This window comes from Microtus ochrogaster, chromosome 21 (assembly GCF_000317375.1).
Source record: "Microtus ochrogaster isolate Prairie Vole_2 chromosome 21, MicOch1.0, whole genome shotgun sequence".
Classification (NCBI taxonomy): Eukaryota; Metazoa; Chordata; class Mammalia; order Rodentia; family Cricetidae; genus Microtus; species Microtus ochrogaster.
The window spans coordinates 11,820,145-11,836,790 of record NC_022022.1 but is presented as its reverse complement, the minus strand read 5'-3'; the positions used below and the strand labels follow the sequence as shown (position 1 = coordinate 11,836,790).

At 37.8% G+C, this 16,646-nt stretch overlaps 1 protein-coding gene across 2 annotated transcripts in view; it reads right to left on the bottom strand.

Annotated features, from left to right (window-relative positions):
- Positions 1 to 439: 439 nt before the first annotated feature.
- Dram2 (DNA damage regulated autophagy modulator 2) overlaps positions 440 to 16,646 on the bottom strand; it is a 21,776-nt gene continuing 5,569 nt past the window's right edge. For both annotated transcript variants that reach the window (XM_005357162.3, XM_005357161.1), the window contains 8 exons: positions 15,940 to 16,071; positions 10,836 to 10,980; positions 7,685 to 7,752; positions 6,003 to 6,142; positions 3,555 to 3,732; positions 2,714 to 2,796; positions 1,483 to 1,575; positions 440 to 798 (listed from right to left, as the gene is read on the bottom strand). In XM_005357162.3, the coding sequence (XP_005357219.1) occupies positions 691 to 798; positions 1,483 to 1,575; positions 2,714 to 2,796; positions 3,555 to 3,732; positions 6,003 to 6,142; positions 7,685 to 7,752; positions 10,836 to 10,966 (801 nt within the window). In that variant the 5' untranslated portion in view covers positions 10,967 to 10,980; positions 15,940 to 16,071 and the 3' untranslated portion in view covers positions 440 to 690. The remainder of the gene's footprint in view (positions 799 to 1,482; positions 1,576 to 2,713; positions 2,797 to 3,554; positions 3,733 to 6,002; positions 6,143 to 7,684; positions 7,753 to 10,835; positions 10,981 to 15,939; positions 16,072 to 16,646) is intronic.

Here is a 16,646-nt window from a genome sequence, read left to right as displayed (position 1 = left end):
AAAGTATAATCTCAGAGACCAGATCTATGAAATTATTGCAAGCATGTATGATAGATCTGTTAGTACTTATGTATCCAGAATCAAATAAATACCCACTGATTTTTTTTGTGTGTGTGTGCAAAATTTAAGCCATCTTAGAACTCAGAAGAACTCAGACCATCTCCTATTCCCAGGCGGGGATTCCACAACAATGATAACACATTTTTAAGCACTCTAAGAAATGTGTTAATAAATTAAATACAATCAGTTTCAAACCCTGATTCTAAATGTCTGCTAATCAATGCTGATTCTTATGGGTCATAGAAAATGTCTCTCATAAAAGTGCTCATAACAAAAGATGGTTTTAAAATGACTTACAAAATATTTAAGGCCAGTGATACAAACAAGTTGGTGTATTTCAATCTGTTTTTCTTCAATAAAGTAGCAAACACTACAATGGTATTATCCTTTGGTTTTATTTTCTGAGATTAAAAAGTCTAGGCATAAATATTTTTAGATAATCTAAATGACATCCTTTAAGAAAACTGATCAGGTGGCTCATTACACATCTCTTGATCATTACCGTTCATTAAAGTCACTGTCAGCCTTGATTAACTGATTCAAATTTTCAGAGTATAATAATCAACTTTTTCTGCGTCTTTCTCAAATCCCTGAGAATCATAATTATCACAGAAGTATTTTATCCCTTCATTAAAAGTCTCTGGAAAGCAGTGGTGTTCTTTCATTGGTAACAGGACAAGGAGCAGTGTCATAGAGGGTTAATCCATGTAAATTGGCTTCCACCCGTAAAGTAATTTTCTGGAACAGAAAAAAAAATTGTATAGAGAAGTTTGGTCCTTATCAGTATCATTTCGTGCTTCAAAGACTCCTTTATGCAGTGAGATAAAAACTAATCTAATGGGGAACAGAAATCACGGTCATAGGCATCATCACTCTGAACACCAAGAGAAACGGAAAAATCACTTTCTTGCCTCAGTAAGTTTCTTGTTTTGCTTTCATAGTGTTTTGTAAAACTATGTGTTAGGCCTCGGCCTATGTGAATGCACACAGATTATAGAAGTCTATCAAAAATTTCTTCAGATATGCGTTGTAATTCCATTATCAAGGCTGAAATCTGCTTGCTACACACTACTTCCTTGAACCCAGAAATAATTTCACCACAAGTTACTCTTCTTGTATCACTGTCTCTAAAGCCAAGTTTTTTTTTGGGGGGGGGGGTTTCGAGACAGGGTTTCTCTGTGGTTTTGGAGCCTGTCCTGGAACTAGCTCTTGTAGACCTGGCTGGTCTCGAACTCACAGAGATCCGCCTGCCTCTGCCTCTCAAGTGCTGGGATTAAAGGCGTGTGCCACCACCGCCCGGCCTCTTGATCAAGTTTTGTGTTTTAAACAGCCAATTTTCAAAAAGGACAGGGAATCTGCCAATAAAATATTCTGGCATTCCACATGAAGTTCTACTGAATGAAATTGAAACTATTTCCTTACCTGGAAATCACGAATGTAAGTCAGGAAAAATCCAAAGAAGGAAAATGACATAGACCATTCTGCTGCAGTGGTGACCATGTGAAGCACATAACCCTGAGTCAGAGGGGGAAAGCAGGGCAGTTCTGTGATGTTTCATTCAAAGAATCTATAGTATTTCTCAAATTAAGCAACATCAAATTCTTATAGCCCAATCTCCTGTCAATAATCAACCTCTGAGTTTTGAGAACTGCAGTACCTATTTGGAATACACCTAAACCATGCTAGATGTCTGAGTTTCACTGAGAACAAATGTTAATTTCCACTCAATAACCAAGACAAAACAGAATCCACACTGTACAACTGAGGAGTTACTTCTTTCCCTTGAGCCATAAGACTCATAAGTCAATATATGCAACCCTTACACTTAGGAGGCTAAAGGAAGACCACAAATTTAAAGTCAGCCAGACCAGAGTGAAATTAAAATATACTCCTCAAAAACAAGAAAACAAGTTGTGCCTAGTTTGTAAGACCCTTGTTTGACCTCCAACACTATAAATCCTTAAAAAGTATACATGGAGGGAGCCTGGGGAAATGCTCAGTTGGTAGTGCTTATTGTGCCAACATGAGGATCTTCATTCTCTCTCCAGAACCACACAAAAAAGCCAGCGTAATGGTCCATGCTTCTCACCCTAGAACTGGGAGGTAGAACTAGGCAGCTTGCTGGAGCATGGTAGCCAAACGGCATGGCAACATCAGCAAACTCTAGGCCAGTGAGAGATTCTGTCTCAAAAAACAAGCTGGATAGCACCCGAGGAATGACACCCAAGATTACCCTCTCGCTTTCAGGAGTACGAGTCATACACACAGATGCACATTCAGAGTGTGAAGGAGTATACATGAGTGTACCTGTATCTTTATAAAACTCATAAACTCACACTAGGAAAATTTTAAGAATACTCACTATAAACTTTCATAAGATCTTATTTTAGAGTTTGTACACTAACTTTAACATATATGATATAGTGTTGAGAGTGCTTGCTGCTCTTCCAGAGGAACCAAGTTTGGTTCCCAGCTCCCATGTTGGGCAGTTCATATTTGCATGAAAATATAGCCCCAAGGAATCCAATGCAGGCATCCATGTATACATGACATATAGATACACATAAATATAAATTTAAAATTAATCCTTAAAAAATTACACACACACACTTTCTATATTATTTTAAATTAACATTTTATATTAAGCTCTTACTTTGTCCTCAGGGTTCCAGTGTAGTTTCTGTACTATATCAGCACCAAAATCACTACTGTACAAAATTGATGAGCAAGTCAGCACTATAAAAAAGTCAAGGAAAAATCTCAGAGGGCTGAAGGTTTAAATTTGTAAATCCTAACCATAAGCAAAACAAAACAAAAACCACATTAAAGGCTAGCTGACACATTTGTTGCTATGGTCTAATCCTATTTCTTTAAAGATTTAGTGTCACATGGCAGTATTAAAAATAAAGATCTACTCACTGGGCCCTCAGAAAATGGTTTACGTCATCATAGCCTTTCCTTTCTGATAAAAAACTAGCAGCTCCACCATAAATTTTCACTGAATAATTTTCTGTAGTGAGCAATACTAACTCTTCCTTGATTTCTCTCAAGTATGACTATACCAAACAATATTTTTGTTCCTGGTCAATTACTTAATTTCAGTCTGAATTTCATGTACAACTGCACAACATTCTTTAGCTTAGAGTGACTTTAAATGGACGGGGTGGAGGTGCTGGAGTAAGTAATGTCTCACCAGTTAAAAGCACATGTTGCTCTTGCAGAGGACCAAGATTTGACTCCCAGCACCCACATTAGTATGTCGCAAACATCCATAAGTTCAACTCCACAGTATCTGACACGCTCTTCTGATACTAGTGACTACTAGGTATGCACATGGTTCGCATGCATATATGAAGGCAAAACACCCATACACATACAATAATCTAAAAATATTAAAATTAACAAACTGGTACTTACATTGTTCCTATCTTACTCCCTTGTTCTGTCCTCCTATTCTCTTTGAACAGTAAACCACACTTTATAACAAAGGATACTGCTTAGTGCACTTACTCCACACCAGATAAACAACAGAAGTCTGATCCAGAAGACTTGTTTGCTGTGGATTTTAGGTTGCATTTGGTAGGAAAGGATGGTTTGAACAAACATGTACAATGAACCCATACTAAAGGCAAGCACAGCTCCACATACATGTGCAACAAATAGTGTTGATTTCTGAGAAGCAGAAAAAAGTCCGTCAGTCAACCAGAGGAACTCAGACATATCAACAATATATCCTTTTAAAGTACAAGCCAGATAATTCAATATAGAGCGTTCACTGAGTGGAGAAGCTCTGCGGATTCCAAAATCACTTCCCCGAAGTACTGGAAGATTATAGTGAAACCTGATGACTTTACTTACCAACAATGAAAATGACAGCAAGTATCCATGTTTTCTTTTTATAACTTATTTAACATTTTTATTAGGTTCTATTAAGTGTCAAATATTTTTAAAAGTCATTAGTATGTAAATGAATGAAAAAGACACTCAGCCCTCCCAGTTTATTCTATTCTAGTGAAAGTACACAAAAATAAATAATAAACTTCAGAAATAAAGGCATTCCACAGTAAGGTACAAAATAGTAATAATAGAAAAAAGCAAACAGGTTAAAAGCAAAGAGCTAGGGATATCAGGCTAAGAGAGTTTAAATCCAAATGTAATTTAAGGCCTTCATGGCACGAGTTTGTTACTGATTATGCCACAGGGATTATTATTAGTTTGTACTGATTATTCCACAGGGATTATTATAAATTATAACGTCTTCCCCTTATTTACTTACATTCAATTTCTAACATCGTATTTTCCATCTGTTTAAAAGTGACAATTGTCAATATCAAATTTCTACAACCAAATTTTAAATCAAATTTTGGTTGAATCACTGCTTTTTGGGTTTTTTAGTTGGCTGTGCTTGTACTTCCTTTGGTAGAAAAGGCATGTCCAATACTGGCACAGAGGGAGCATAATGACTAAGAAAACAAAGGAGGGACAGGGTTCAGTTGAATATTATATACACCCTGTTCAAAGGCATTCAATTTATATGAAATTGTATTTTCAAATACAACATTCTAATAATTATTGGGCTTCCCCTTGAATACTAGCTATCATATGATAAAAGATCTTTTCCCCAACTTTTTTAGTACCTTCAGGGTTTCTCAAAAAGTTCCAAAATAATTAAGGAGAGCTGGCATGCACGAAGCAGTATGCTAGGTACTGGAGTCAAATGGGGTGCGAACCACTGCACTAATAATTAAAGAGAAATATACTAGCAAATAAATAGGGAACTATTTCAACTGCCAATGAAAAAGAAATTAGACCCCAGTAAGAAGTTTAAAGGATGAGCTTTCCAAAACTAGAGGATACATTGCAGTAGGACCCATCAAAACGACTTCCTAGGAAAGTGGGATCCACACTGAGGCCTAGACTTACTTAGGTCAAATACTTATGTAAAGGAGTTAAATAAACCTGCTTTATTCAAGGAACAACAACAAAATGGGACAGCATGATATACAGTGGCAACGTTAAGAGCACAGCGATACAAAAACGGGGCTAGAGAACCTGATTAGAGAGGACCTTGGATCAGATTAAATATCTGAGTTTATTAAATTATTTTTTCTTAATGTAAATTCTTTGGAGCTTTAAGCAAGACAACAGAAAACTTTTTTTTTTTAAATGGAGATTGAGTAATGTAAGAGTGAATACAGATGAGCAATTCTTTCAAAGGGAACTGGCAGGAAAGGAAGGAAAAATGAAAATAACGAAAAGCAGGAGCATTTAAAAAATACTTAAGAGGGAAATCAGTAAGTTATCATTCAAAATAACGCTAAACTCTCCTCCAAACACCCCCCTCCTAAAAGAAATTATAAGGGTGATAAAAGGTGGGTGATAATGCTCACCACTTTAAATGGCAAACCTTACATCAGGAAGAAGAGGAACATGGGGATATTTGGGTGTTGCTAGGTCTGTGGATGAAGGGGTCAGAAAGGAAGCCAGGAGTAAAAGTCAGAATGTTCAAGGTGTCTCCAGTTGAAGGAGGAGGTATAAGCAAAGGAGAGTAATCTGATTCAAAATGATGAAGCCAAGAGGACTGGCAAGGGGACCTGAATGAGAGTGGACGCAGAAAACAAAGCACCAAGTTTAGATCTGCAATACCTAAGGCCCATCAGTTCCGTCTGATCTTGAGGTGACCTCCTGCGAAGTATAACGATGTCTGTCTCGTAACTATCATGATTGTACTGACGAATAGTTCTAAGAATTTGTTTGTCTAGATTACTAAATGTGGATTCCTCTAATACTGAAAGTAGCTGCTTCTAAAACAGCTTAATTCTGTTAGGCGAAGAGGGAGGAGCAGCATCGAGTAAAGAGCTCAGCCTTTCATTTTACCAGACACCCAAGCATTCTGGGAAAACACCCAAAATTTTTTTTTGGTTTTGTTAGAAAAAACATACCTGGAAATTTGCCACAAGACAGAGTCCTAAACAACTCAGTATCCCAAGTACAAGGCCAGCTTTGTTGAATTTGATGATAAGGTTCTCTTCAGGATTAAGTGCATGAACTTGTTTGTAACGAACATACATGGTAGCAAGACCTGGGAATTTGAAAAACAATGAAGTAATGAGTAACCAGGGTAAGGAAATGCCAGAGAAGAGTTCACAAAGCTAACTGCTATCCAGAATCACAGACTGTCCTTTGGACATTAACTTGAAAGAAGGACACAAAAACAGCTGTAGATTTTAAAGAACTTCTATAGACACACTATAGAACGACTTGTATCTCTGGGTGCCTGAACAAGCCTTTTGCCTTCCCTGGGCCTCATGCCTAAAACTACTTAGTATAAAACTTAGATAATAAGTGTGATGTATTCTGGAAAAATTCCCTCATGATATTCTTATTATATTAAACCCATAATATTTTTAGGATCAGCATCAAAGTCAACAGCAGAATGCAGATGGGACGTGCATAGGTAGAACAAAGGGCTTTCCTCCTCATTCTAGCCATCAATTACACAAGAAAACAGAGCCTGCTTTGCATGCTCATGATTCAAGAAAGGGCCAAATCAAACTTTCCACTGCAGAGTTATTACCAAACAACTCAGGAGTATAATAAACATGGCAGATACATGCTTTGTAGATACGTTTCTGAAAAGTATGAAGAGAAAACATATATTTATATTTTTTCTAACTTCTATTTTTTCAATATTCTTTTACTTTCATTACTTATTTAATGTGTATGTGTGTATAATCACTAGACAGCCTTTGAGAGCTGGTTCTTTCCACCTGCCCAGTAAGTTCTGGAGATCGAACTCAAAATGGTCATGTTCAGCAGCAAATACCTTTATCTCCTGAGCCATCTTGCCAGTGCTAATTTCTTTTCTTATACAAACAAATATGTATTGAATTGACAGATGAAATTATTTTAAATGACAATATTTGATTACAAAATATTTCACTAAATTAACAAAAATCTGGCTCACAAAAGAGCCTGAATATAATTCACTACAGTGGCATTAGAATATTAATCAAAAGTGAAAACATAATTCCATCTCTACTCTTAAACTTTTAAACTGTTTTTCACAAAAGAATTTAGTTGTGCTCAGTTTTACCCACAGTTCTTGATTTAACATGAGATGTTCAAGAAATCTTCACTGGCTGCTGGTGGTGCACGCCTTTAATCCCAGCACTTGAGAGGCAGAGACAGGTGGATCTCAGGGAGTTCAAGTCCAGTCTGGTCTACAAAGCGAGCTCCAGAACAGCCAGAACTGTTACACAGAGAAACTCTGTCTCAAAAAAAATCATAAAAAAATAAAAAAAAGGCCCTGGGGGATGTTTCGCTGTGTTTGGAACCTCTGTTTAGATAAGAAGTCAAATAACCATATAAATATTTCTTCAAAGTGTATTTCTATAATTAGGCATTTCTACCTGTGGGTTTTTTTCTTGTTAGGCAGCAAGGTTTACTACTATATAACCAAAAGTTTTCTTTCTTTTTTAGGGACATAGTTATAATCGATAATTTAGTAGTAACACATTCTCAAGTATAACTAGAGAATAAGCAGTGATACAATTTTAAAGAAGAAAACAACAATTTGACTATTCATTTGAGTGTTAAAACCACTCCTACTTCCATTACTTACCTAAAACTGCAGCAATATTTAGCATTACTCCAAAGAGGCATCTTTCTGGAGGTACTGTACCAGTATCACTGAAAGACAAAGTATGAAGGCTTCATGCACTAATATCCTACCATATGTAACAAGGGCTATTTCAAAACGTTGTATCTTTTAAAAGCCCCTGAACTTGACTCATATATTTATAAGGAGAACATAATTTCAGTTTATAAATATCTGCCTTCCCTTTTTCTATCATTTCAGATTTTTTTCATTTCCATATAGATGTATATTTCCATATAGAAACCATTTTTTTAAAAAAAGCTTATCTTTCCATATGCTAAATGTACATTCTACAATTATCCAAAATTAGGAACATAAATATATCAATTTATCAGCTTCACCGAAATGTTCTGTAAGCAGCACTGGCCCTTTCATAGCTCTTGTCTCTTTGTATCTGCTGTTGATTGTCTGTACTTCAGTTAATACCTGTTTATTAACTGATCATTAAAAATACTAATTAAACACCATTCGTCAGTTATTGTCTTATAGTTAGGGCTTTTACTGCTGTGAAGAGACACAATGACCATGACAACTCTTAAAAAGGAAACCATTTAATTGGAGCTGGCTTACAGGTTCAGAGATTCAGTGTATTATCATCATGGCGGGAAGCATAAGAACTTGACAATTTTAATGGCTCAAATGAACCTTCTTGTTTATAATTTTTTTAAAGTTTGCTGTTTTCTATGTTAGAAAGATTATCTATCAGAAATAAATGAGGAAATGAAAACAATGGCAACACAGGATAAAAAGTAGTATTCAGACAAAGGTTAAAAAAAGCAATTGATTCAAAGTCTCTAAGATACGTTTCAAAGGCTTCAGCTGGATTCCAGATGGAATCATTTAGATAAAAACACAAGAGCCAGCTGAGCTGTACTTAGGGATGATATTTTCACCACCCCAACCCCATTTAATCCTTCAGCTCTTCTTCTCTCCCTATTTAATGCACCTTTTTCTTATAAAAATATTTTTAAACTTTAGTATCATAAAACCACTCATAATTACTATTTTTCTCACCATCTCTTTGTGCATGCATAAAATGTCTAGTTATGTCAGTCACTTTACTTTCTCATCTATCCAGCAATACCACACATTTTATACAGTATGTAAAGTAATGCAATGGGGTCTTTAGTATCAGATTATAAACCCTAAAAGCCAGAGGGGGCATGTTAACATCTTAATACTTTTAAAAGTGAAAAATACAGAGAAAAACAACAATATCAACAAAAAAACAAAAGCAAAACAACAACAAAAAAAATCGAAACAAAAACATATTACCAGTAAGAAAAAGGAAAAGAAGAAAAGGGAGAAAGAAATATTTTTTTATTTTTTATTTATTAATTTTTTTGGTTTTTTGTGACAGGCTTTCTCAGTAGCTTTGGAGCCTGTCCTGGAATTCGCTCTGTAGATCAGGCTGGCCTCAAACTCACAGAGATCCACCTGCCTCTGCCTCCTGAGTGATGGGTTTAAAGGTGTGCACCACCACTGCCTGGCTGAAAGAATTTTTTTTTAAAACATGAACAATAAAACAAACTCTGGAAGGCAAGCTACCAAACCACTGATCACTCCAGTGGGGACTCCAGGAGTGAAGAAGGAACTTCCACTTCAGTTTTCAAAAAATTTCTCATTTTGAATTTATTTTTATGTGTGTGTGTGTGTGTGTGTGTGTGTGTGTGTGCCTGTATGGGCCAGAAGAAGGCATCAAGTCCCCTGAAACTGGAGTGGCAGGCAGCTGAGAGCTATTCTATGTGGGCACTGGGAACCAAACGTGGGTCCTCTGTAACAGCAAGCATTTTTAATGATTGAGTCAGCCGTAGAGACTTCCTGCTTATGAGCAACATCACCTTGTTAAATCTGCTGCAATAACTGCTTGCTGTTTCTGTATTTTAAAAAGATGGGATGAGGGGTGCTAAAAGGCAGCACAGCTGTTAACTGGCTGCTCTGACAAAGAACCTGGGCTCAGTCTCCAGCACTCACATGGCTGCTTACCACCCTCTGTAACTCCAGTTCCAAGGGCTTCGGAGCACTTACCTGGCTGGCACCAAGTATGTATGTGGTACGCACACATTTCAGGATAAACACTCATAAGAATAAAATTTAAAAGTGGTTATGAAGAGTACATGCAACACCCATAATTAAATTGTTAGTAGTTTTGAAATGTCAAAAATGTAACATTGATAACCTATTGTTTCAGAAATATCTCACCAGCAGGTCATGAAGAGTAAGAACACAGTCCCTGGAGTAAAACCACAGGTACGAGTCTTGGTTCCATCATTGAATTGAGTTGTATATCATTGAGCAAATACATACTTTCCAGGAACTTTGCTTCTCTGATATAGCTATTAAATATGCTCAAAGTTTAGTCTACAGGGAAGCATTATGAGTAGCTGGTGGGCCCTTTAAGACGTAAGGCCCAGTAAGAGGTCTTTAGGTCACTGGATGAACACACTTAAAGGGAATCACAAAGCTCTGACCTCCTTCCTGCTTGCTTTTGCTTTTGTTCCCTATGTACTATTGCCATGACATTTGCCTTGCCCAGGCAACTGTGAGACAAAGCAACCCTTTCCTCCTTAAAATGTTTATATAATATAAATAATAAATGTTTATATAATACAGTAACAGAGCCTCTCTTCTTAAATGAGGATAAATTTCTCTATGTCACATGGATGGATGGTATAAGAATTTGACTCCCTAAGGCATGAAGAGACTCAGAACATTACCTTGTCCCACAACCAATCAATAAATACTTGCCAGTACTACTATATTTTCCCAATATTACTATGTTTGCAACATCTTTTAACTTTTAAAAGGAAAGTAATTATAATTCTAGTTTCTGAGGCAAGTTCAAGCACATATTTAAAAGACAACTCACTGCGAGATTAGAATTTATTAACTGACTCACCCTACTGTTCCCGTATTTCTCCATTGCATGGAGAGAACCCAATGCAAGTTCTAGTTTATGTTCCCTTTGCTACAATGGCAGCATAAAAATTTGAATTTTCAAATGAAACTTGAAAGGCAAGATTCAATGTAGACTACGAAAGCAGCTTGGTGCTGGGGCACTTACCTAGACTGTGTTCCAATCCCAGTCCTGAAGGATGGCCAGGGTTCCACCTACCTGATGTAAGGCAATGCAGGATCAACATGGTGGAGTGTTATCGCCGTGATGTATGAGAAGATAAAGGTAGCAAATGTCCAAATTACAAGCGCTGACGGCAGGAAACTGAGGCCTTGCTGAAACCACCACATTTCAAAGAAGTTGTCTGCAGCAAAAGAGGCAAATGAGAACCAGTAACGGATGAGTTTTTCCATTCGCTGTTAGCCACGCCCTCCCCACAGTTGGACTCTTACACTACAAGTCCCCCTCACACCACTTCAGCACCGCCTCTTCACTTTCTCAGAACTAAGACTCACCTACTGGCCAGAGCAGGAAACTTGCTCTCCACTTCAACATTTCACACATAACAAGTGTCAATCCTGATTCTTCAATTATTTCTTCGCGGTCTACCTTCTCTCTCCATCGTCACTGCTACGACTCTACCTAAGACACTATCATCTTTCACCAGATTCCTAGAGTAACTTTCTAACTGGACCCTGTGATGCTGTTAAGTATAAAGCTACCCTTGTGCATCATCAGTACCTCACTGATACCAAACTACAAAAATGCTTAAGTCCTTCCTTCATCTAAAACACAGAGGATTTGCCTACAGTCTACATATACCCTATACACTTTACGGAATGTCTATATTATAATAATGCATATCAATAAGATAGTTGTTACAATGTGTTATTCAGATAATAAAAATATCCTTACATCTACAATACAGCTGGGCTCCCACCTCGGTCCCCCGCTCCTAATATTCTCAATCTACAATTGGTCAAATCAGTGAATGTGATCTTTTTTTTTCTTAGGGAAAAGAAAGTTACTGAAATCTCTGTAATCTCTAGACTGGCAAATGTCTTATATACTGATGAGTTGGCTGGGCAGTGTAGCCTCTAGCCAACCTTAGAAGGAAAGACTGAGGCATGATGAGAGGATTAGGGTTGTCATACACTAATCAATCATGCCTCTGTAATGCAGTTCCAGTTCAAATTCCAAAATCAGGTGAACAGAAGTGACGGAGGATGCCTGTAACCCACAGCATAAATGCAGGACAGAAGACACCTAGATGGGGAGAGAGGCTCTTGAGCTACAGTGGACAGATGGGGATTGCCAGTTTGTGGTACATTCTGCAGCAGACCCATAGTTTCCCTGGTTAGGTTTTCTGGACCTCATCCCTCTCATCCAGGCCCTCATTGTAAACAAGAAATGTGGTGTTTGGAGCCAAACAGGTTTTTTTTCTTTTGTCAACCAAGTTGAAACTAAATCTTTGAAATCTAGAAGTCAGTGACTCTCCCACGTCTGTCTCAGCCGACCTGCCTATGTATGTGTCAGTGTGCCTCTCTCTTTCTCTGACACAGGTCTCAAGCATTCCAGGCTGGCTACCTCGTTGTTGGGATTCTAAGTGTATACCACACCACATCTGGTAGATGAGGTCCTAAGGACTAAACCGGGGCCTTCAGGTATACTAGATGAGTCATTTATCAACTGAGCCATATCAGCTTCTCAAGAAGATAGTCTAGAGTTTGACCTGTGACTATGGATAGTAGAGAGAAGACAAACAGCAAAGGATGCAGGGCTTCACAACGCAAAAATGCAGAATACCAGGGTGACAAGACCAGCATAGGGCTACCCCTGATCACAGTTCAGGTTTCCTTTATCAAGACCAATGAGTGGGAGCACGGCAGCCAGAAACAGAATGACAAGGAAGGCATGCTGCTGGTAAATGTGGCAAGCACCAGGGCTTCCACTGTGATCTACAGTAGCCTGGACTGGGAAGTTGATCGGGAGAAAGCTTGCAAAAGGCTAAGTTGATGGTAAAGGGGAAGTGGAGGAATATTTGCAAGACAGCAGAGTTCTCACCATGACTGAGATACAGCTGCTCTGCTATTTCAAGAAACCTTTCTTTACTTCCTCACCCAGAGAGAACTACTTGCTGGACCTGCCTGTGAGTAATATGTCCATGGATGGCACAAAAATGAGCCACCTGGGCCCCAGGGTGCTCAGTGACCAGACATGTCAGCAGAATACAGCCATAGAAAGCCTGGGCTCAGCGCCTGCAGGCACACCACAGAGGAGCACACTGCCTTCCTGAGGCTATCATCACTCCCACACCTCTTCTACACATTTTTATTATTTATTATTCTATGTTTGAGTCTTCTGTCTGCAGATATGTCTGTGTATGTTGGATTCCCTGGAGCTGGGGTTACAGTTAGATGGTAAGCTGCTATATGGGTGCTGGGAATTGAAACTAAACCCTCTTCTCTGGAAGAGCAGCCAGTGCTCTGAATTGCTTAGTCATCTCTCCAGCTCTAACCTCTACACGTTTTTCAAGTCTAGCTTCAACTCAAAGTCCTTGCTGTTTCCAGCAGCAGCCTGTACCAACAAGGACACCGATCACACTAAACACTAACATTTTGTTTGCTTTTTCTCAGTTAATTTCAGTTTTAGGAGAACAAGAAACAGTTGTTTTAGACACTATTATATTTCCAGTTCCTACACGAAGGGTTTAAAAAATTACTTAAATACATACTACATGCCATTTTCTCCTTAAACTCTAGACTGAAGATCTTTTGTAAAAACAAGTCAAGAATGTAAATTATATCTTCATTTACTTAAATTTTTAGAAACTTGTTAAAAGTTAAATACATTAAAATTAAAAGTAATTGTTCTTAGTATTTCCCATCGACTTTGTAAATACCAACTCAATTCCCTTAAGTTTGAATAAGGCTCCACAATCTTCTACTTCCTCGTCTCAGACTGACTTTCCCAATAATGAAATCTCAGTCACTTGCCACTTGTCATCTGCTTCAATCATATGACTAGTTGCAAAATAAGTATATTTACATTGCTAAGTAAGTTTCTTTTCCTTTATTCCAAAAAGCTACCAGTATAAACTTGATTCAAGTGATTTCCTTTCTAAACTGTCATAATCTCAAAGATATTTTCCCTTTCCTGGCAGTCCTTAATTGTTCTATCAATATTGTCATTTATCTATTTATTTTTCTTAGCATTTCCCTGCTAACATCCTTTATGTGCATTTTCTACAGTAGGTTTGTGAGAGAATGACTCTGATAGGTACATTTACTCAGTCAGCTCTTACTTGCTACTTCAATTCCTGTTTCCAATAGTTTTTCTCTCAAGTCTGTAGGAATCCAGTTCTATTTATTTGTTAGTTTTATCAAGTCTTACAGGTGCTTTTCTTAGAGTTTGACCTTTTAGAAACCAATGTGACAGCATATCATCTCCAATAATTTTTTTGAAATAGTTATTTGTCTTTCTTTGTCTCTCTTTCTCCCACCTCCCCTCCCCGGGTTCTCTCTCTTTTGTTACACAAAGTCAACTAATCTTTATTTAGTAAATGATAAAAGACAATATAATCAAGCAAAGGCTATCATGTACACAAAAGGTACTGGACAAACCTATGTATGAATAAACTATACGCTATACTTCTTCAAATCAATAACTAAAAATTGATCATAGACCTCCCTATAAAACGAGAAAGCAATATTAATTATAAAACTCCAAAAGGAGAAAGACCCGCTTTTTCTTTTTTTCTTATCCTAGACTGGCTAAGAACTCCCTATGTAGTCAAGAAGGCTTATGAACTCATGATCATCTTGTCTCCATCACTTAGGTGCCAGAATTATAGGCATGTGCCATCACGCAGCACTCGGAATCTAACCCAGGGTTCCCTGCATGTTGGTTGCTCTACAAACTGAAGTACCCTGCAAGATCCCTTTCATGTGTTTTATGGCTTCCAACCACGAGCTTGTATTTGTGTGATCTTAAATCTGAAAGCATTCTAAACTCTAGATCCTTAAACTATGCATCATGAAAACTCTGGTAACAGGACAAGGTTATCTGAACATACAACAATCGAAGAGTAATCCAAATTCAGCAGGGTAACAAACCCAGAAATACCTGGGTTTTTGCCTGGGCTTGCATTGCACAAGTTCCATGCAGCCTCAGCTCTGATCCCAAAAGGTACAGATTGCTCTGATTCAAAGCTACTGTGTGCTAGTGATCAGGGTTTACTGTAAGTACAAAGTTTTCTGTTCTTTAAAAAGCATAATGGTTTAATTACAGAAAACAAATACTTTCATACTTTTCTGTCATTCCTCAGTGTGTAGCATCTGGTTAGTACATCTTGATTGAAATGTGTTAGAATATTTGATTTTAAAAATTTCAGATTTACAGATCTGAGCCAAAACAAACAAACCAAAAGTCATTAAATGATTTCAGTTTGGGACTAGGAAAAAATTGCTAGCGAATGAAACAGCCCTAAGTGGACGTCCGCCACCCTGTAATACCTAACTGAGCGTAAGTAGGATAAAATCAAATCTACCCGTTCCCACAAACACAGAGGGTGTCCTCTGCCCTAGAGCAGTGCTTTTCACCCTTCCTCATGCTTCAGCTCTTTCATACAGTTCCTCATTTTGTGGCGATCCCCAACCATAAAATTATTTTTGTTGCTACTTCTTCACTGTAATTTCGCTGCTGTTATGAATCATAATGTAAATATCTGAGTTTTCTGATATTCTTAGGCCGCCCCTGTGAAACGGCTGTTTGACCCCACAGAGGGTGAGACCCACAAGTTGAGAAACACAGCACTAGAGTGTCAAATATTTTGTACAAATATTTAATGTAAAACTAAACAAGTTAATTTGTCACATTAGCATTGGAATGGTAAAACTATACGTATACCAAAGGACTGTTTGAAAATAAATTTCTTTATGACTTTATTATTAATGTTTGATTTGCTTACCTAGCTCATGTATCTATATACCCAACAGAATGTAAAAATTTCCCTGATGAGAAAGAGTTATGAGTGGAAAATGTTTTGAAAGACCAGTTCTAAGGAACTTAATGCTGAGTTTGAGTCCCAGAATGCATGTGGCAGAAGAACTGTTATAAGTTTTTCTTTGACTGTCAAATATGCACCATGATATAGCTGAACAGGAACATGCATGTGTACACACACACACAGAGAGAGAGAGAGAGAGAGAGAGAGAGAGAGAGAGAGAGAGAGAGAGAGAGAAGGGGGGAAGATAAATTAATGATGGATTATTCACAGAGAGTTTGTCCTTGATTTTGCTAAGCACTTGGACTTGTTACTAACCTGGGCCAACTTTGGGTTAATGCCTTGGCTTCTAGTTTTTCAGACCATGTAGACTGTGGGCTGGAACCTGGAATCAATGATGGTAGGTGTCACACAGTTTCCACTTCTCAGATGGTATCTTTATTCCTCTGCCTAGACGTGTGGAAAAAAACAGACAAACTTCAGTGGTCTCTCTCTGCCGAGAGGGAGAGATTTTTCTGGCCTTCCATTCAGAGTGTGTGGAGAGAGATCCTGGCTGAACTTGAGGCAGTTCCGAGGATGTGAGTCATGTAATTAAGAGGAAATGTTTGCACTCTATCTTACGAAAATATTACTCACTGATCTCAATACCATTTCATAAACTGTAAAGATGCTGTGAGGATTGTGTCACCGGGAGATCCAACTGGGAATCCTCCATTCCTGTCCCAGTAGGAAACAGAATTTTATTCCCTGCCCTTCACTGTTTTTTTTTTTTATGGTAAATACTTAGTATTTAATTCACCCAAATGTGGCAACCAGAGAAAAACAGCCAAAAGAATTGTGATCACAAAAGCAGATAGGAACATCAAAACCCAACAATTTACAAATAATAATACCACTGACAAACATGGGAAAGGGGAAAAAAATTGGTCAGGTTCCCCACCTGTCCTGCAGAGGCATCATGAAATCTGTCTGAAATTAACATGAAGGATGCTTACAATCATCCCAAGTGTTTAATATTTTCCTTA